This window comes from Pseudorasbora parva, chromosome 5 (assembly GCF_024679245.1).
Source record: "Pseudorasbora parva isolate DD20220531a chromosome 5, ASM2467924v1, whole genome shotgun sequence".
NCBI classification, from domain to species: domain Eukaryota; kingdom Metazoa; phylum Chordata; class Actinopteri; order Cypriniformes; family Gobionidae; genus Pseudorasbora; species Pseudorasbora parva.
The window spans coordinates 39,865,114-39,887,014 of NC_090176.1; the positions used below are offsets into that span (position 1 = coordinate 39,865,114).

The 21,901-nt window shown below is 39.8% G+C and overlaps 1 protein-coding gene across 5 annotated transcripts; it reads left to right on the plus strand.

The window, feature by feature from the left end:
- Window positions 1-2,889: 2,889 nt before the first annotated feature.
- Window positions 2,890-21,872, plus strand: slc12a8 (solute carrier family 12 member 8). 5 transcript variants are annotated; one of them, XM_067444286.1, is made up of 15 exons: window positions 2,890-2,951; window positions 3,357-3,435; window positions 3,606-3,752; window positions 3,893-4,084; window positions 4,186-4,417; window positions 14,015-14,128; window positions 15,247-15,334; window positions 16,703-16,790; window positions 17,459-17,605; window positions 19,492-19,569; window positions 19,669-20,137; window positions 20,222-20,313; window positions 20,435-20,552; window positions 20,787-20,847; window positions 21,443-21,872. In XM_067444286.1, exons 2-15 carry the CDS (start codon window positions 3,394-3,396, stop codon window positions 21,612-21,614), a joined length of 2,040 nt encoding a protein of 679 aa, XP_067300387.1. In that variant the 5' UTR covers window positions 2,890-2,951; window positions 3,357-3,393; the 3' UTR covers window positions 21,615-21,872. The 5 variants fall into 5 exon arrangements, with proteins under 5 accessions (XP_067300387.1, XP_067300384.1, XP_067300385.1 ...); XM_067444283.1 differs by having other exon boundaries at window positions 2,897-2,951; window positions 19,492-20,137; XM_067444284.1 differs by having other exon boundaries at window positions 2,900-2,951; window positions 3,639-3,752; window positions 19,492-20,137.
- Window positions 21,873-21,901: the final 29 nt, after the last annotated feature.

Below are 21,901 nucleotides of genomic sequence, written 5' to 3' on the forward strand. Positions count from 1 at the left end.
TATTTGTGATTTTGTGAGGCTGAATTAACAGTGCTTATGTAGGGGTGCACACTGTGTAGTGGACACTTTGTCTACAGTGTAAAAACCTTTCCAGCCGCCTGAATAAAGGGGACTGGAAGTGATAGAGTGAAAAAAGGGCTTAGCTTGGCAGCCATTTTCCGACGCCCTTATGCTCTGACAGTGAGCGCGTGCTATGACGTAAGCCGCGCTCTAGTCAGCAACGCGCTGTGGAAGGGGCGCGCGCTATCATGACAAGGCAGCCATTACAACTTCCTTGGCAGTAAGCGCGCGCTGCAGCGACATTGTTCTTGACATACCCAACAGCCCGAGCTCGCTCGTCTAACTTACTCTAGTATTCTCTGTCCGCAGCGCTTCAGCACGGCGGCGGTAGAATGAGCACGGCGAGAGCTTCGGCTCGAGTTAGTTTATTCACTCTAGTATTCTCTGTCCGCGGCGATAGAGCGACAGGACGAGAGAATTGGAAGCGTGAGGTAAAACTCTGTCCGCGGCGCTTCTAGCACGGCGAGAGCTTCGGCTCGAGTTTGTTTATTCACTCTAGTATTCTCTGTCCGCGGCGATAGAGCGACAGGACGAGAGAATTGGAAGCGTGAGGTAAAACTCTGTCCGCGGCGCTTCTAGCACGGCGAGAGCTTCGGCTCGAGTTTGTTTATTCACTCTAGTATTTTCTGTCCGCGGCGATAGAGCGACAGGACGAGAGAATTGGAAGCGTGAGGTAAAACTCTGTCCGCGGCGCTTCTAGCACGGCGAGAGCTTCGGCTCGAGTTTGTTTATTCACTCTAGTATTCTCTGTCCGCGGCGATAGAGCGACAGGACGAGAGAATTGGAAGCGTGAGGTAAAACTCTGTCCGCGGCGCTTCTAGCACGGCGAGAGCTTCGGCTCGAGTTTGTTTAACGTTATTCACTCTAGTATTCTCTGTCCGCGGCGATAGAGCGACAGGACGAGAGAATTGGAAGCGTGAGGTAAAACTCTGTCCGCGGCGCTTCTAGCACGGCGAGAGCTTCGGCTCGAGTTTGTTTATTCACTCTAGTATTCTCTGTCCGCGGCGATAGAGCGACAGGACGAGAGAATTGGAAGCGTGAGGTAAAACTCTGTCCGCGGCGCTTCTAGCACGGCGAGAGCTTCGGCTCGAGTTTGTTTATTCACTCTAGTATTCTCTGTCCGCGGCGATAGAGCGACAGGACGAGAGAATTGGAAGCGTGAGGTAAAACTCTGTCCGCGGCGCTTCTAGCACGGCGAGAGCTTCGGCTCGAGTTTGTTTATTCACTCTAGTATTCTCTGTCCGCGGCGATAGAGCGACAGGACGAGAGAATTAGAAGCGTGAGGTAAAACTCTGTCCGCGGCGCTTCTAGCACGGCGAGAGCTTCGGCTCGAGTTTGTTTATTCACTCTAGTATTCTCTGTCCGCGGCGATAGAGCGACAGGACGAGAGAATTGGAAGCGTGAGGTAAAACTCTGTCCGCGGCGCTTCTAGCACGGCGAGAGCTTCGGCTCGAGTTTGTTTATTCACTCTAGTATTCTCTGTCCGCGGCGATAGAGCGACAGGACGAGAGAATTGGAAGCGTGAGGTAAAACTCTGTCCGCGGCGCTTCTAGCACGGCGAGAGCTTCGGCTCGAGTTTGTTTATTCACTCTAGTATTCTCTGTCCGCGGCGATAGAGCGACAGGACGAGAGAAGAGGAAGACTGAGGAAAAACTCCGTCTGTCCGCGGCGCCTCCTCAGCGCGACGGTATAGTGACGAGAGCTTCGGCTCGAGTTCGCCTATTCACTCTAGTATTCTCTGTCCGCGGCTGTAGCGCGACGGAATGAGAGAAGAGTGAGGACAACTCTGCGGCAGCGGCGGAAGAAGAGCCGCGGCGGCGGCAGAGTGAAGAGAGCTTCGGCTTGAGTGTGCTCATGTCCTCTAACATTCTCTCTTTCCGCGGCGCTATTCAGCGCGACGGGACGAGAGCAGAGGGAGAGTGAGAAGAGCTCCGTCTTTCCGCGGCGCTTAACGACGCGGCGGAAGGAGAGAGTCCTCGAGTAGAACAAGCCTGTAAGCTCTAGAAGTGGCGTTGCAGCGGCAACACACACACAAACACATATAACACTCAACATAGACACAGTTTAAAGGATATATAACGCCGGATGGCGTAGCTGGAACGGCAGAGAAGGCGGAGAGGGAGTCCGTCGTCCTCAGCTGCAGGTTCCGCTGGTGCCTTTTCAACGGCGGTGCTTCTTCCGGAGACCAGCGAAGGTATCGCTGAAGGAGATAAAATCTGACACCTATGGCGAATTAGGGTCTTATATAGCCTCCTGTATGCAAATATAAGCACCTTTTTCGGCGGGCTTCTGGAACGCCCCCCATTGGTTCGTTCCTCTCAGCCGCCTCACCATAGGTTCCTGCAGTTGCCGCAGCCCGGCCAATCAGAGCGCTCCTCGCGCTGGGCTATGGCCGTGCAGCTCACTGCGCTTTACATAGATACCTTTATTAAAAGTTTTGCTTCACATTCTCGAGAAAAGGAGTTTTTCCCATACGTAATACGAGGAACCTCTCTCGAAAGGGAACTACAGTATTTTGGAATGAATCTTCCAAGAAACTGAAAACGGCCGTACTGGTTTTCTGGTCAACAAATTGAATGATCGGATAGCCTACCCACAGAGCCTACCTAGCAGGCTAAACCGAGATTTTTTAACTAATGAGGCACAATTGAGTAAGTTAAGCTACATCAATGTCCAAAAATACTACACTTGAAAAAAAAATAAAACATTGAAATAATGTTGTTTTCGGAAGTTTGCGTAAAAGAATAATTGAACCTAAACGAAACTGTGGTTCTAAATGAACTGTTCAAAAGAACCGATTCACGGAAATGAATACCAAATACTCAGGTGTGCTCGTGCCTCTCTTACATTCTCCACCTGCTGCTGCATCCGGGAGCATTGCACCATTGCTGGTAGGTGTGCGCTATTGTCTTTATGATTAACCAAGGAATTTACAATTCAACAATGTCACAAAACATCAGTTTATGCTTGTATTTAGGGCCGTTCGGCGCTGTCTTTTCTAATAGACTTTAAAACGCGCATTTTCACTGGATAACTATAAAACAAACAGTACTACACAAGTTAGTTACGTGAACTTCAATGAACTTCAAATCTTTTTTTTGCATTTATCCTAAAGTATTTAAACTTTGTTCAAATACTAAATATGAATTGCCTGTCGATTATTAATAGTTCCAAAGGTGTCACTTATTCACAGACAGATAAAGCTTAAATGTATCTCAGCTACGTGGCCATCGCCTAGTTGGCAAATGTTAAATAGCTTTTGTATGTATAACCTTTACTGTCTTTACTTTCTGTAGATCCAGCTAACGTTACTATCTTGCCAAAAGCGTGAGCATGACTCCTCAAGTTCAAGAATTATTCCACGAAGACGCACAGGTAATGTCCAATCTGTACGTTTTTCCATAAAAAATGAATTTATGGAAAAGTTTTGCTATCAAGGGAAAATCATCAGTTTGGGACCTACTTTTTTTTTTTTTTTTTGACTGGGTGGTGGAACTTGCATTAATGGTGACTTATTTAGATTTGAGTGACACTGGTTTGTGTAGGGTTCACAGAGTAATGCTCAACCTTGGTGGAAGGTGCAGCTCTTCGTCTGGGAACCTGTTCTTTTTGGCACCTGGGATGGAGTCTTCACTACCTGCATGATCAACATTTTTGGGGTGGTGCTCTTTTTACGGACTGGCTGGCTTGTGGTAAGTTGTGTTTTATTACAGATTTTGAGACGATTGTCATGTCATGTATATGTCTATCATAGAATCTATTTTAAAGGATATTCCAGTCTTTTGGAACATGTCTTCTTGTTACTTGTCTTTTCCTATATGATCATCTTTAGGGTAACACAGGTGTTTTGCTGGGCATGCTTCTGGTGTCCATGGTGGTTTTGGTCGCTGTGGTTACGGTGATGTCAGGAATCGGTGTGTGTGAGTGTTGCAGCGTGGGTAACGGTGGGGTCTACTCCATGATCTCCACTGTGCTCGGAGGGAGGGTTGGAGGAACTGTTGGACTCTTGTATGTGTTTGGACAGGTGAGCAGCTCATGCCTACATAGATTCATTTGTTTGCATATACAGTGGGTGGTCAGGTCACGGTTTTTAGGTTTGATGACAATCATGTGTCTTTTTGGCAGTGTGTGGCTGGAGCGATGTACATCACCGGTTTTGCAGAGTCCATAGCACAGGTGCTGAGCTTAGAGAGCATGTGGGCAGTGAGGGGCATCTCTGTGGCCGTTCTGGTTGCCCTGCTTGGGATTAACCTGGCTGGAGTGAAATGGATTATACGCCTTCAATTGGTTCTTCTGGGGATTTTAGCTATGTCCACTCTGGATTTTGTCATCGGGACATTTAGTCATCTAGATCCAGGTAAGCTATCCTATCATGAATGCCAATGACATCAGGGGCCATTTGGAATGAGATAAACCGGGAATAATCCATTTAACACCTGCTATATATCTTAAGGTATAGGTTTTGTGTTTAACAAACACCATTGAGTATAAGAAAACCGCCAATAAACACTTTATAGTCAGCAAAATGCAATAAATGTAAAGTATATGTAAAAATTCATTCTCATTTTAACAGGCATTTGAGACTTTACCACAGGTTCCCAATTAGTAAAGTAGTGCTTTAGAAGTGCTCTACTAAATAGTGCCTGCCTTATATTGACATTTCTTTCTTTGCACGTTTCCTGGCAAACCAGCCAGACAAGGATATACTTATACATGTTCAAGCCATTTTATCCTGGACTAAATTTCGAGTGGCCCAAGGTTTTCACCAGCATACATTTCTCTTATTTCTATTGTTCTCGTTTCAAAGTTTTATGTGCATAATATGGATGTATTGGGGTATGTGAATGCAGCTCGCAAGTGACAATATATACACTACTCTTCTAAAGTTAAAAATCAGTACGATTTTTTTTTTTTAAATAAATCAATATTTATATTTAACAATGTATTAAAATGGTAGAAGGTGACAGTACTGCGTTTTAGATTGTTTCAGTACATTTCTATTTTTAAGGGGTGGTAAAACACATACTTTCGAAGGCTTGATTGTGTTCGCGGGGTGCACTGTAACGTGTACATGCTTTGTTTTTAAAAAATTACATTCGTTTTCATACATTTTACCCTTTATTGTACACTGCTCTGTCTCTCCTTGTAAAAACGGTCTGATAGTTTCCTGGTTCCTTGAAGCCAGTCCCTCAAAAATATGCAATGGGCTCAGAATGGTTAGCTGGCCCAGCTGTTGTGATTGGCTAACCGTCTAGCACACTCCAGCCTACTCTTCTCCGCAGCAATAAAAAATGGCCTCACCCCCCTTATTTAATATCCTAAACAAGGGGTTTATGTAAATATTGGAGCTACTGATGTTAGCTAGCCTGCTCTGGAAACTCACCATTGACAGGGCTCAATCAGAGGAGCGGGATAAACGGTTGTCTTTCAAACTCCCTCTGCACGCGATAGGATAGCGCTACAACCAGAGCAACGAAGGTGAAACAGAGCTTGTTGATAGATTAAACATTCGCCATATCCGGTCGGCAAAACTCAGAACACATTTTCCCTTTTTAAGAATGACTTCAGTGCCGTTCTTTTCTCAGAGAAAAGCTTAACTCCAAGTCTTCCAGAGTCACGGTCAGAGCTGATTCGAAAGACCGCCGCCGTTCGCCAGTTTCTGTGTTTGCTAGAAGCACACAAACGCAACTCGGCTGTCGTCGGCAAGAGTTTGGCGATTACAGCTCAGAAGGGTATTGAGAGTTGCTAGATGACACTCGCGGGCAGATTAGATTTGCTGCCCCTAGGGTGCGTCTAGATTTCTAGGCTAGATGTCAGCAGGTCTGGAGGAAAAGGCTGTTGTTCTCTCTCTACCAGCCGTTCGCTGTAGTCCTTAGAAATTGATTTCTTTAAAAGAAAATATCTTCCTTTGCTTTAAACTTTGAGCGTTGTAACTTTGCAGATGTTGTTTATGCTCAAACAGCAACAATACACACTAGTTAAAGTTAGAAAAGTGAAATTGTGTTTTACCACCCCTTTAAACAGAAAATTGTTTTGAAAAAAAAATGTACTACAGTTTCCCCACAATTTTAAGCAGCACAACTGTTTTTAATATTTACAATAAAAATAAATGTTTCTTGAGCCGCAAATCAGCTTATATGTGATTTCATGTGACTCTGAAGACTGGAGTAATGATGCAGACATTTCAGCTTTGCCTTCACAGGAATAAATTACATTTTTTAAAATATATTTTATATTTAAATTTGTAATATTACACAATAGTACTATTTTATCACATCTTTTGATCGAAGAAATGCAGTCTTGGTGTGCATAAGAGGTTTTGTTTTAAAAAAAACAATTGAGCACAAGCTTTTGAGCAATAGTGTATTTAATTATATTTAAATATTATGTGACTGTAGATGTTCATTATATGTTCCCACCTCTAAGTTCTTTCTTATTCAATATGGTAATTAGAAGTGATACACTACCTCAGCCAATATTTGTATTAGTTGATCAAACAGAACTCAATGAATTCATATTTCCTTGCAACAACTGTCCAGTAGGTGTCAGAGTAACATAAATGTGGCATTGGCCCAAGATCCAAACAAGGCTAAAATGTGCACAAGGCTAGGGAGTGCAGGATCTCTTCCTAAAATAAACTCCATAATAAAATCAAACACAAATCATAATCATAATATGTTGAAGGAACAAGAAAGGTGAAATGATTTGTTTCCCCATTATATATTGTCATCATCCTGGACCTGGACCTAAAAAGGTGAAGCTATTTGTAATCTAAAACTGTGTGTGTGTGTGTGTGTGTGTGTGTGTGTGTGTGTGTGTGTGTGTGTGTGTGTGTGTGTGTGTGTGTGTGTGTGTGTGTGTGTGTGTGTGTGTGTGTGTGTGTGTGTGTGTGTGTGTGTGTGTACTTTATATGTATTCATATGCATGTGTTTACATTTAATTTGTTTTAAGAATTGTTTGTATTTTATATTTTTGACTGAAAGCATGTGTTAATGAAATGGAGTATGCTTATTGGTTGTGTTAGATGTGTTGCTAAATTCCCTATTCTAGCTATAATCCCAGAAATTCCAGCTCTGTCACACATTTCATATTTTTAGGGCTTTCACTGCATTAAAGGTCCTGTTCTTCGCGATTCAAGCTTTCAAACTTTAGTTAGTGTGTAATGTTGCTGTTAGAGCATTAATAATACCTGTAAAATTATAAAGCTCAAAGTTCAATGCCAAGCGAGATATTTTATTTACCAGAAGTTCCCTTTCAAAGCCTACAGCGAACGGCCGGTTTGGACTACAGCAGGAAGTGCAGGGATGTAATGACGTCACTAGAACCGTTTGTTGACTAACCCTCTGCCCACAAGAACATGCAAAAAAGGGGGCGTGGACTTGTTGCTCTCCCACGTGGAGAAGAGCGCGCATTCAGCACTTGCATCGCCCCGTTATGGTAAGGGGCAGGACCTTTCCGGGCAAAGTGCGCTAAGCTGCTGTCCAATCACAACACGGGAAGCGCTGGCCCAATCAGAACTCGTTACGTGTTTCTGAAGGAAGGACTTCATAGAACAAGGAAATCATCAGGCCGTTTTTAGGACAGAGGAAACAGCGCTGTACAGATAAGTAAATTGTGTGAAAAATACAGTTTTTTTACACGCGAAACATGAACTGTAAACATAATCAAAGCTTTGAAAACACGCGAATAACGGGACCTTTAAATGAACTGTATGTAAGAAATGTATTTCAATGAATCATAAAATGGCCCTGATATGTCACTAGACATTAAGAAATCATGTTCATTTCAAATACTTATATCACTGACAACAGTAGCCCGGCCAGGATATTCTCATTTAAAAGTTGTTGCAGCCCTCAACTGATGTTGATGTTGACATGTTGTGTTTTGGCGTGAAGCTCCACCCTGCACCTATCGACCAATTATGAAGTCAGTAGTGTTTCGGCATTTGGGTTGCCAGATCTGCTCTAGTTACCACAGCTGCAGCTACAAACATTCCTGCTGATCCTGCAGTCAATCTGGCAACCTCGAGTTAGGGGGAGGGGGAGAGGGGATACACCGCTTGCAGTACCCGTTTTGGCCACAATCTTGCATACACTTCCTTTAAGTGAGCACATATATGTAAATCGTAAGAGGGGTTAAGAGGGGTATACTTAGTTGTAAGTTAAATTTAATATACAGTAGGTTTAATATAGCTACTGTTCATTCTGCAGCAATTTATGTGAGATATCTAATAGTCACTTGCTCTAGGGACAACTATGCAGGCAGTCTTGGTCCATTGTATTTTTTTTTTTTTGGCTGCCCACTTCAGACGAGGTCATTATGTACTTTCACACTGGGTTTGCAGGAAATCCATCCCAACTCTTCCTGTTCTCCTGATTACTGACTTCCTGTCCAGAGAGAAGGCAAGACTCTCAGAAAGATGGTCTCTCTCTCTCTCTCTCTCTCTCTCTCTCTCTCTCTCTCTCTCTCTCTCTCTCTCTCTCTCTCGAGAAAGTCAGAGACTATATATGAGGCATTAGGCATTACACCTTAGCTTCTGCGGCTGTTTTCTTGCTCTGATCTCTTTTAGGAGCTGGACTTGGGCTGCGGTGGAAAAGGAGGTGCTGGTTCCTCCAGGTTTTTCCAATTAAGCTTTGTGGTTATAAAGTGACCTCATCATTGGCATGACTCCAGGGGGTTGCACGGTTTAGGCCAGGCGCCGCATGGGCGGGTTACCTGCCACTGGCAGGAAAAAGGAGCTGCTGTGCAGATGTGTTTACAGTTTGATAATGCTGTTAATCACGTAGTCAAGGCCAGGTGGTCAGCAAAGGGAAAGCTTCATAACCATGATATAGAGATCCCAGCACGTCAGTATTCCATGGCAAACCCTAAAATCTGACGTTTTGTCAGAACACTTTCTTTTGTGGAACACCAAAGGTAAAATGTTGGCGTATATCATGCCATTTTATATAATTAAAATGAGTGAAGATATCAATATCGTCAAAGTAGTTCACTATATTACAAGACTTGCAATATAAAACTTCTATTGCAATTAAAAATGCACTGATCAGCGAACATCACAAACAGAAACTCTACTGTACTTGCTTGACACGTGAGAACAAACCTCATTGGTTCTTGCGGAAGCTGATTTGATGTGGAACACATGACAATGAACCTCTCACGTCACGTAATCATGCTTGAGCTTCTGTTTACCGTATCTGATGTGTGCATTGATGAATGTCTCTTTATGAACTTTTTGAAGCATCAGTGGTAGTTGAGTAGCTGTCAATAGAGGAAAAGAAAACGCTCAGATTTCATTAAAATACCTTAATTTGTATTTTAAAGATGAATTAAGGTCTTACAGGTTTGGAACGATATGGGTGACAAGGTTGAGTAAATGATGCATATCCTTTTAAGTCATTTGATAGTTTTTTGTGAGGAACAGACTGATGCTTCCTCTCCAGTGGGCTGGTAATTGAGTGAGTAAAAGAACTAGATCAATTGATTTGTGATTGAATTTGTGAATTGATTTATTTTTACTGACACAAAGCTATTGTATGACTTCAGCAAAAGGGTTAACTGTACATTTAACTGTACATAATAATTCTTAAGAATTATTATTATTATTATTATTTAACTGTACATCATTAATGATATATTTATGGTGCTTTTTGATGTTTTGGAGCCTGAAAGTCCCAATCCTCATTCACTTTTGAAAAGAATGGCTAGGATTTTTGAAGGATAAAGGAGGTCACATCGTTTTTTTAAGTGGTGAAGGATTGAAAGGCTGAAGAAAAGCTTAGAGGCTGAGCACATATCTTGGTTGTGAAATAATTCTTGGTCAAGGATATGTTTGAATTATACACCCAATCTACCACTGGGCACCAGTGTGCCTATATAGCCAGAAGGTGAGAAGAGTGATGATTTTATAATTCTGCTACCTACTCCAGTGTTTTGTTAAATCATTTGAAAATGTTATTGCTGGAAAAGATGAAGAAAATGTGAACATAACCCTCTAGAGTGTTCATACCATTGCGGTGAACACATTTGTGCTTGATTAAAAAAAAATGAGAGCACCTCCTCCTGTCCCTTTTCGCTTGCCTGTTACCACACAAGAGGAGCTGTAAGAAGAGCTTCCCTACTGTAGACTTTTAGACTGTTATTGTTGCAAATTCTGTTGGTGGGAAGATTTTGCTGGAATATAACGATTAGATTTCATATAAAAAAATATAATTCTGCAAGAACTGAATGCTTTAAATTATCTCCTCAGAAGTGACTTGATTTTCATTTGCATAATTAGTGTAAGGTAAGATGTTTGTAGAATGGGGTCTGTTTTCCTCAGCTCTCAACTCAAAGACACTATTTAAGCACCCAGAGTTGGACAGGAAACTGACATGCGCTCATAGCTTTGGGTTAAGGGTGTTGACCGGGCTCACCCACATTTTTGGCCTGAGACAAAAGAGCAGGCAGGAAGCAGATCCGAGTTCTTCTCTAGCAGCAGCGTCCACATCATCACTTCCTCTTCCAAATCTTTAGATCAGAGGGACTCTCACTATTAATATCCAAACTGTGATCAAAATCAAAATGCTTAGAAAGGTGGCAGGGAGGACAACATTAACACCCCTGCTCTTATCCGCTTTGTCAGTATGGCCTACGCAGGTTTCAAAGCAGTTTTACAGAAAATGCAAGTGTCTAAAATTCAATTTAAAGTGATCTGTTATCAGAGGTGACTGTGCCCAAATTTCAGAAATATGTGTGTGTTTGTGTATATATATATATATATATATATATATATATATATATATATATATATATATATATATATATATATATATATATATATATATATATATATATACACACACATCACGCAGTTAGCTAGCAACAAGGCAGAAAAACAGAAAAAAATGTTAACTGAATTAATATATACAATATATGTAGAAGTATGTTTTTATCTCTGGCATTGCATTTCTTTTAATGCTTAAGTCCATATACAATATATGCCATTTCATTTTTTGAGGGTTTGACACCAAACTGTTACATGTACTACTTTTTTCTTTTCTTTAGGTATCTTATGCTAACCAAGCCTGCATTTATTTAATCAAAAAAAAAAAAGTAATACTGTTAAGTATTTAAAAATGTTTTCTATTTTATTTCATGTTAAAATGCTATTAATAATCTATGGCAAAGCAAAATTTGACATTCTTGCATATTACACATTCATATTTCAAGATTTCTTGATGAAGAGAAAGTTCAAAAGAACAGTGTTTATTTGAAATAGATTTGTTTTCGCAACAGTCTTTACTGTCACTTTTACACAATTTAATGCAATCTTGTTGAATAATAGTATTCATTTAAAACAGATCCAAACTTTTGAATGATATTGTAACTGAAGGTTGTTCAGTTCAAGAGATGCAAACTAAACTAAATCAAAGCTTTTATTCTTGCTCTTGCTATTAAGCTTAACACTGCTTTAGCAAAGTTCATAAATGAAGGTAATTATGTCAAGATAATTCATATGATTTGGCAAAGGAGGGTGTTTTTTTTTTGTTTTGTTTTTTTTTGGTCCTACTTGCATGTTATAATTGGGGTACTTAATATCGGCATACCTTTCTTCATGCACTTTCTCTCTCTTTCTCCTGATCATCTCTATTGTGTCTTAAGCTCTTTCTAGCTCTCTCTCCTTTGAGCCAAGAAACTGTGAAGGATAGGAACAGGCAGGGCTTCTGAAAGGGTGGTGACTTCCTTTTGGATAAACATGTCATTAATCCAAGAGAACACATTCTTTCCCATCACAAGATAACCAGGAGGGAAATGGCTCATGCTCTTACAGCTAGGGCCCTGTAGATCTCTCTCTGGATGAGTGCCGTGTCTCTGCAGAGGTGACACCTGCCCCCTTCCCCAACCCAACACCATCTTTCTTTCTCCTGTACTCTATTGTAAACTTATGACTCTATAATTGACCAGCTTCTTAAGCTAGACACTTAAACTAGGTTTCATCTCGTGCATCCCTGTTGATGTTTGTCCATAGGTCATCTAATAATTAAATTATTTTTTATTTATAAAAAGAGATTAAAGTATAGTTCCGGCCCAAATTAAAATGATCAACATTTTTTCACTCTTGTTCCAAACTAGTATGACTTTCTTTTATAACTTGAACAGAACACAAAAATAGATGTTTTGTATAATGCCCGAGCATTCCTTTTTGTTTTTTGTTTTTTGTTTATTTGTTTGTTTGTAATGCAAAGCTGCAAAAAGGAATGCACCAAGTTTTCTAAAAATAGTCTGCATGACATAATTCACTATACTCACAGTGGCTTTATACCAGGGGGCTGGGGCCCACCAATAGGCTTCAAGATGACTTCAAATTATTTAAAATAAGCCAAAAGGACTAAAAATCAAGATTTTTATTATTTTAATTCACCCCATGAGCGACATTTTTATTTTCTTTCAAGAACCAAGTTCCAATGGACTTATTAGTAATGTATTATTATGTTTAATCATACATTACTAATAAGTCTAATACTAATAATATTAATGTATTATAATATTTAATACATATAATGTATTATGTATTATTAGGTGTGAAGTGTGATTTTCTAGACATGCAGTTTAAATTAATTTAAATTATTTAAAAAAAAAATCATATATTAGTTCAAATGTATTAAACAAAAAAACAACAACTTCTATTTAATCCTTCTCCTCTAAATCACAAATATCTATGAATGAGATGTGAGAGCTGGAGCAAAGGGAAAGATTATCAGTGAAAAATTACTTTTTGGCCTGTTCCAAAATATTGTATGACTTTAGAAGTCATGGAATATAGCCAATGAATACTATGGACTACATTTATGGTGCTGTTTTTGCCCTTTTTGAAGCTTTTTTTTTTAATACAGCAATTTGAACTTTCAACTTTTGAACATCTACTTTTGAGTTAAATCCTAAAAGAAGGTCATGCTTATTTGGAATGACATGGGGTGAGTAAATGACGACAGGATATTTTTGGGTGGTGAGCTAACCTATTAAGTGCACCTATCTGTGGTATGGTATGGAATGCAAGTAATTGCACACAAGTATACAAACCATATGCAGCGGCAGTGCTATCCAGACTTTAATAACTGCCACCCTGAGTGAAAATACCATTCTTGTGTGACGGTTCAATAGAATGGTGATATCTCAGTACTGTTTACGTAAATGTTCTCGGCGCCTGTTCATGGATTGTTTTGTTTGCCTGTGAACACGCCTAGAGCTTAGTCCAGCATTCCCTCCATCATCCTCAGCGCAGAACTATTGAACTTGGCATGCATTCCCAAGAAAAAGGCCAGCCCTGGGTTTGCACGCATCTTGGCGGGGCGTCTGTCCCCCTGGGTTGTTACATAAAGGGTGGTGACGGTCAGCCGCAGACACCTAGGGCTCTGTATTTGTGTGGCTATGGAATCTAAAACTGTAATATTTCAAACCAGATGTCTGTCCCACAGTACCCCATGAAACTACTCTTTGATTTCAGGGTGAAATGGGTTATTGTATCTGTGCGATAAATCAATATTGCACGTCATTGATTACAGTTTGTGGTCTTGCACAGGGGAATGTTTTTTTATGTCGTCACCACATGATTCAAACTTGCGTTTTAGGCAGATGCGGAAACGTGAATTCTTCAGTAAAGTTGAGTTCTCTGAAATTTGTTTCAATGTTATGAAATATTTAGACTGATGGGTCTATTTTTTCAAAAAGACCAAAATATTTCCTTCTGGTTCTCAAAACAATGATTCTAATTTACAGGAAATAATTTGTGTGTGTAATGTCTGTCACATATACATATAGTTGAGACTATCGCATTTCAGAGATGAATCTGATTCTTATCATTGTGTCAGGGCAGACGTTTTCTATAAAGCACTCAGTTATGCTTTAGGCTGACTAAAGGTTGTAATAAACAGTCTTTCCTAACATTGTTATGTGTTGAATATGTTTATTGCAGAGCATGGATTCATTGGCTATTCGGAGGAACTACTGCGTAAGAACACGCTTCCAGACTACACAGCTGGCGAGACTTTCTTCACCGTGTTTGGGGTTTTCTTTCCTGCGGCGACAGGTGACTTTACACAAGTAAACAAGAAAAGAAAACTGTGATATAACAACCACTGATTAAACTATACTATGCTGACATGAGAAATTAATTTTGGAATTAGTAAAGTTTAAGCCGGTATAAATTACTTCAGCAGCCTCAAATACTTGCAGCTGTATGTTAATGGCTGCGGTTTGATTTAGGATGCAGACTTTCCAGAAATCTCTTTTTCATGTTAGAAAATGTTCATCTCATATTTAACACATTTTGTTACCTAATGAGGTTTTAGTCTGAGCCTGTGTGGTTTCACCTAGATGTTTTTTAGGGCACCAGCAGACCAAAGTCAGCTTGAAAAGGTGGTCTGGGGAAGAGGATTAAAAACCCCATCCTAAAAAAGGCAGCTATATATTTTAATATAGAAAAGTGACAACCACACAAAAAAAATACACCAAATTAAATAATTGTTTCCAAAATTAAATAAATGGCTTTTATTGACATTGTACTAAAACAAATTGGGGGGAATAAATCTAGAAAATATCAGCGATTAACATAAGTCATTTTTACTTTATGCATGTTTTATTCCTATTGTTAAAAAACAAGTGCTGTAAGTAAAATAAAATAATCCCAGTTATTATTATTATCATGATTTCTGACCTTTAAGAAGCAGTATAGAAATAGTATCAAATGTGATTAATGTTTAGCATTATTTTATTTTTATACATATAATTTAGTGCAAGTTTTTGTTTTGAATCCAGTCTGCATTATGTCGTGTTCCCAACACTTCCATGATGCTTATAACTTTCCTATTTTCAGAGGCAAAAAAGCCCACTAATAAAAACAGACAATATAAAAATAGAAATGAGAGAATGATGTTGAGAAATGTAAAAATGCTTAATAATGTAAGAATACATATTTCCCATTCAATTCTCGTCTTGTTTTGCCGCACACAATGCAATCCTGCCTCTGCCTCCTGTGTTGCTCAAATTAATTGTTCAGTCGTGATCAAAGTTTCCTTTTCGCTCCTGTTAGAAGTCAGGAAGGTGTTTCAAGTGAGCTCTGATATGTACATATATCTGTTGTCCATTTTGAATGGCCCCTTGTCTTGTTTTCACAGTAACCCTTTGTGTGTGTCTGTGTGTATGTAGGTGTGATGGCGGGATTTAACATGAGCTCAGATCTCCAGAGGCCCGAGCACAACATCCCCGTGGGAACTCTTGCTGCAATCTGCACCTCGTATGTGTCCGTCAGCCACAGAAATAATCTTAAATTGTTCCGTTGTTTATCTTTAACCTCTATTGTATTGACTGTACACATACTTTAGAGGAGGCTCCAGAATGAAAATATAAGAAACAGAATCACATGAGCCTTTATGCACTGCATAATTAGTGTGATACTGTGATGTATACGTTTAGATTGGTAAGATTATTATTTTAAGTGCTCAAGGCTGCTTTTAATTGATCAAAAATGCAATAAAAAACTAGCCTGACAAGCCCAAACCACATCAAGATGTTGGGTCTGGGAACTCATCATTGACAGGGCTTTATCCGAGGGGCGGGATAAACGGCATAAACTCTACAAACTCCCTCTGCAAGCAATAGGATAGCGCTACAACCAACCCGAGCAACGAAGGTGAAGCGGAGCTAGTTTACTAGTAACAGATTCATTTCCGCAACTCTGCTGTCATTATGTTAAGCCCGCCCACCGACTCTATACACAATGTAATTGGCCTGACCAGAGTTTTTTCCAGTTCACAAGTCTATTGGGAGTTGCTAGATGTCACTCACTGCAAATAAAATTTGCTGCCGCTAGGGTGTGTCTAGATTTCTAGGCTAATAAAAAACAGTAATATTGTCAAAATATTATTACTAGTGCTGGCTGGCTAATATCTTACATATTGTGCCTTTAAAAGATAGAGTATAAAAGATACAGGATATGCAACATATTACATATTCATTACCGTGTTTAATGTTCTTCAATATTCAATGCATGTTTGAATAAATCCGTCAAGTGTTTATGACAGCCAGCATTTAAATGTTTATTTTTCAGAAAACAGATTGGAGTAGAAATATGATTATGTAATTGTAAAGTTAGTACTATAATTTATTATTATAAAAAAAAAAACATCATTGGGTGTAATTTGAGTGTTTGTAGACAAATCAGTTCATTTTAACCTTCAGTACCACCTGACTCCCATAGTTTACAGCTTTTGTTGAGTGTTTTCCGTGTATTGTACCTGATATAAATGTCTAAACAAATATATAAATGTGATACAAATGTCAATCAAAATCAAATCGAATTGTGAAACTTGCCAATACCCAGCCCTAATTATTACAAATTAAAATAAGGTTTCTATTTAAATATATTTTAAAAATGTAATGTATTCCGGTGATGGCAAAGCAGCAGCCATTACTTCAGTCTTCAGTGTCACATGATCCTTCACATATCATTCTAATATGCTGATTTGCTGCTTGAGATCATCAATGTTAAAAACAATTGTGCTGCTTAATATTTTAGGGGAAAATCATGGTAGTTCTTGTTAGATAACTTCTCTGTAAATAGAATGAATTAAACCCTGACTCTGTGTATTTTGGGAATCTGCAGGTGGTTCCTGTATCTCGTCTTTGTATTCTTACTGGGAGCCATTTGTACCAGAGAGGCGCTGCGCTATGATTTCTTAATAGCAGAAAAGGTAATCTGATTTTTTTGCAGGCACCATCTTCCATGTGTTTTTCCACTATTAAGACTCCTTGTCTTAGATGAATGTGAGACTTGAGAATAACACATTATTCGCAGACAAAATATTACATTTGCATTTATTGTCATTCCGCTCTTAACAGAGGCATTTGAGGTCATTCTAAATGGTACAGCTGGTGTGCATGTTTGAATAAGAATGAAGGCCAGTTGCGCACTGACCTTGCACATACCCTGTCGGTTGGCCTGATAGCCACACAGCTGCCAGTCAACATAGTTTACGGTGGGCTGCTGAGCTCAGCTACATAATTTTTGAATATGTAAGCCTGAAGCCTGTTTGTGGCTAACCTTACAGCTGCTCCTTAGTGTGGGCTGTGGTGTTGGGGTTAACACTCTACCAGAACTATCACTACATACAATACAATACATATAAAAAGGTGCATTTGTAAATTGTATTATTTTGTAAATAAAGTTGGGGTTTTATACAAATAATCATACTGTATTATTTGTAATTGCCCACTCTATCATTATGGGTTCTGTCAGATTACACATGGTTTCTTTGATTTACTTTCAACACATTATAAGCACTTTTCAGTCTGGCCAAGCGGAACAGAGCAGGGTGGAGCCCCTACACTCTCTTCCCCTCTGTGTTTGTTTTTTTCCCAGGTCTCCTTGGTTGGTTTCCTGTTTTTGCTGGGCCTCTACATCTCCTCACTTGCCTCCTGCATGGGCGGCCTGTACGGTGCACCCAGGATCCTCCAGTGTATCGCTCAGGAGAGAGTCATCCCAGCTCTTGGATTTCTTGGAAAAGGGGTGGGTGCTTGTAGGGAGATGATAACCATATTAATATGGTTATAATGTGGCTTTTTTTCAGCACGAGGAGTGTTGAATCAGTGTGGTTTTATGCTAAACTGGTTAATTTAGTAGAATACTCTTATTTAGATCTTAATCAAGGTTAAATCTGCTCTGTGAATATAAAGCAATTGAAAAGCAGTAATGTTCTTATACTGAGTTATTTCAGATACTAATAAATGATCAAAAAGATTAACTATGCGCTTTGGATAATGAGTGAAATTAAACATATGTTTTTCATGCCATTTTAAGGAACTGTTTACTTTTTCATGCTCAGTGAGAAGCTCCAAACACAGGATAAGTTCCTAATTATAGTGTGCCCGAATGTGCTCCAAATACTGTGAAGGAATGAATTGTAACAATTGTGGCTTTTAAAAAGCACAGCACACCCTTTCCCTCACATGAGCTCTGTCTGACCCTTCTCTATGGGCTAAAAGCTCGCCCGAGACATCTAGCCCTGAATCAAAGTCCCAGAACAAATGCAGGAAGCACAGAGAAGACCAACCCTGGTGGATCTGGAGCTGTGCCAGCCAGTAGCAGTAGTGCCCTGATCCCAGAGACTTATGGGATCTGGGCAATGACTGGTCTGAGGTGTCATGATGTCTTTTTTTGGGATGTTTTAACTGGATGCTTCAACTCACTTATTACATAACCTGAGGAGTGTGAAAGAAATTAGAGTAATGGAGCAAAACTAATAAAACCCATAATGCATCAAGCAAATCAAGCATCTTGGTATGCCGACGGCTTCTACAAACATTTGTTAAAGAATGGGTCGCTCTCAGGAGCTCAGTTAATTCAAGCGTGCTATCGTGATAGTTTGCCACTTGTGCAATAAGTCCATTCGTGAAATTTCCTCACTATAATTTTTATTTTTACGGTCAACTGTTAGTGGTATTATAATAAAGTGGAATCAATTGGGAACAACAGCAAATCAGCCACTAAGTGGAGGCCACATAAAATCACAGAGCAGGGTCAATGCATGCTGAGCAGAGAAGTCGCAAAGTTACTCAATAGCTACAGATCTCCAAACTTCATGTGGCCTTCAGATTAGCTCAAGAACAGTGTGCAGGGTGCTTCATAGAATGGGTTTTCATTGCAGACCAGTCCAAGCCTTACATCACCAAGGGAAATGCAAAGCGTCTGATGCAGTGGTGTAAAGCATGCTGCAACTGGACTCTAGAGCAGTGGAGACGTGTTCTCTGAAAGGTGACGAATCACGCTTCTCTGTCTAGCAATCCGATGGACAAGTCTGGGCTTGGCAGTTGCCAGGATAACGGTACTTGCTGGACTGCAATGCATTGTGCCAAGTGTAAAGTTTGGTGGAAGGGGGGTTATGGTGTGGGGTTTATTTTCATGGGTTGGGCATGGCCTCTTTGTTTCAGTGTAAGGGACTCTTAATGCTTCAGCATACCAAGACATTGTGGACAATTTCATGCTCCCAACTTTGTGGGAACAGATGGCCTCTTCCTGTTTCAACATAACTGCGCACCAGTGCACAAAGCAAGGTCCATAAAGACATGGATGAGTGAGTTTGATGTGGAGGAACTTGACTGGCCTACACAGTCCTGACCTCAACCTGATAGAACACCTCATTAAAGTTCATGTGCATGTAAAAGCAGGTGTCACACAACTTTTCGCAATATAGTGTATTTTTATTACAGTATTGCATTCTTAGCTTAGCTGCATGTTTACACCAGAAAATATTGCACTCAATTGAGTTTCCTGTGCTTTTCACATATGAAGTTAGAAGGTAGCTGCCTATGTATGCAGTAGACATATTTAACGTAGCTCACTAGGTTTTGGAACAGCCATAGATTATCTTTCTCCCATTTCGTTTTGTATTACAGCGAGGGCCCAATAAGACTCCTGTGGCTGCCATCTGTCTGACCAGCTTGCTCTCCATGGCCTTCATCTTCATTGGCCAGGTCAATGAACTGGCACCCATTGTCACCATCAACTTCATGCTAACCTACAGCATAATTGATTATTGCTATTTCTGTGTGGTGAAAACCTACGAGCTGCAGGTCCAGCAAAGGAAGACACTGATCAGGAAGTCGAGCTCCAGAAGATCACTCGTGTCCAGCACGCACCCCCATTATGGCAGCAGGGGAGCCCTCAGTGACCCTGTGAACGGCACACTGCTGGAGTTCACCAAAGACATGGACCAAATATTTCCAATGTCCAGTACAGACACAGCCGAAGAACAGAGAGTGTCTATTCCTGCCTCCAAGACCCGGGGGAGGAAGTCAAAGATTCCAGCTAAAGAAACGCTGATGAACAGTTTTGGGTTGGACTTGAACAGCAACGGACCATTAGATAAAGGAAAAGATGAGATGGAGCCAGAAAAAGCTGTTGGATTAGATGATGATGCCAGTAGCCAGATAGGACTTATGGAGTTTGACCTTACAGCAGGAGCCAAGAGGAAACAGTCTTTGCCCAATTCTGGCCCAGTTGAATTTGAACAGCTCCCAAGAGAGCAGATAGAGAGGAATAGTAAGTAACTCTCTACAAACCTTACATAACTCCCCAATATAGTGGTCAAAATCTGTATTACACATTAAATACCTTTATCCACAGATTCAGAAACAATTCTTGAAGGATCAGAAATCAGAGCAATCCAAAATTCGGTCTATGCCAGATTTTGCAATCACTGGGTTTCGTTAATTGGTGTAAGTCTGGCAAAAAATATTCAGTGCTTACTGAAAGCAATTTTTGAAATGTATAACAAATAATTTTTTGAAAATTATTCAAATAATTTTTGAAATAATTTTTTGTGTCAATTTTTTTTAGGCATTGTGCTCTTTTATGATAATGTTTGTCATCCATTGGATGTACGCTTTGATTAACATTACAGCCGCCCTTATCCTCTTTCTCTACATTGGGACAACAAGCCCAGGTTTGCCAACAGGTAATTGTACCAAATTTTTATTTGATTTGAGTAATCTTTGGATAATCTGAGAAGTAACCCTACTTGCTCATAATAAACTGCAAGTTGTCTAAACACTTTGGCAGCTACACACTGCTTATTTCAGCCATTTCACACAATAAGTTATTTGTATTAAACACAGCAATATTTTGATTTTATATAAAATATAAATATTTTTCTTGTCAGGAAAATAATAGTTACATTCTCTGCCCACAGGTGCAGCAGCTCGCTTCAGTTTCTTCGAGTGGCTCAAGACCTCGCTGCATAATTTGGGGAGGTAAGATGTTACATAATCTTGATTTTCAACATAAAGTGTGGTCTTTATTTCAGCTTTGTGTGACCATGTACCACCCACTTTTAGACAGGAAAATACTGCAGTCTGATCAATCTGTTTTTTCCTAATACTTTAAGAGCAGGTTTACTGGATACAGAAAATACCACAATAATGGTTTTCACAAATGCTTCTATAGAAAACACTGAAAACAAGGAAATAGAATTATAGACTTTGAGATCATAATTTCAGTCCATCCAAAAGAAATACAGTATTTCTTTTGGATGGACTGAAATTATGATCTCAAAGTCTATACACATTTTCTATTTCCTCAGAATCTAATCATAATCTAGAGTTTTGATTATGGATATCTTGTTAACTGTTTAAGTGTCTTCTGAATAACAATGCTATGCTTTAGCTTGGTTAGTTCCTCAATCTAAATTTAAAAATTACTGAATGAAGTTGAATGAAGCTTTTTTATGCAAATTAATGTTATGTGGGTATTTGGCAGATTTTATTGTGGGTGATGTTAGAACTATGGTTATACACACAACTGAACAACCAAAACATCACTTCACCAATCAGTGGCTTCTTTTCTTAGGCGAGATGGGGCCCTTCAGGACCAGATTGTGGTGACACCCTCTTTGTCAGCTGTTGGCATGGAGATGAGGCAGCTGACAGAGGAAAATGCAGACTTTGCCCTCCGTGATCGTTACCATCACTCCTCCTTTATCACCACCACAGACAAGATGGTCCATCCTCAGTCCAACTGAGCATGTAACAACTGCCCTGCTAACCAGCTGGACTGAAAACGTGGACACTTGGGACTAAATAATCTTGACTGATCACTGAACTGAGCAGGACTTGTATATTTTTTTTATTTATCAAATAGTACTTGGAAGACTTGTATGTTTTATTTTCCTGGAAATATGAAGGAAGCTAATGTTTTTTTCAATATTGGGAACGTGCAATCAAAGTTTATGTTTATATGCATTTCAGATTTACATTTCAGATTATATTACTAAAGTAAATTTTGTCTTTTTTTCCGCTTTACTTCAAA

Bases quoted from the DNA above. Each gene is read 5' to 3' on its own strand.
- slc12a8 (XM_067444283.1), top strand. From the start codon at position 3,394: ATGACTCCTCAAGTTCAAGAATTATTCCACGAAGACGCACAG. The intron at 3,753-3,892 runs GTAAGTTGTGTT...GATCATCTTTAG, and splicing joins TACGGACTGGCTGGCTTGTG to GGTAACACAGGTGTTTTGCT. The intron at 17,606-19,491 runs GTGGGTGCTTGT...TTTGTATTACAG, and splicing joins TTGGATTTCTTGGAAAAGGG to CGAGGGCCCAATAAGACTCC.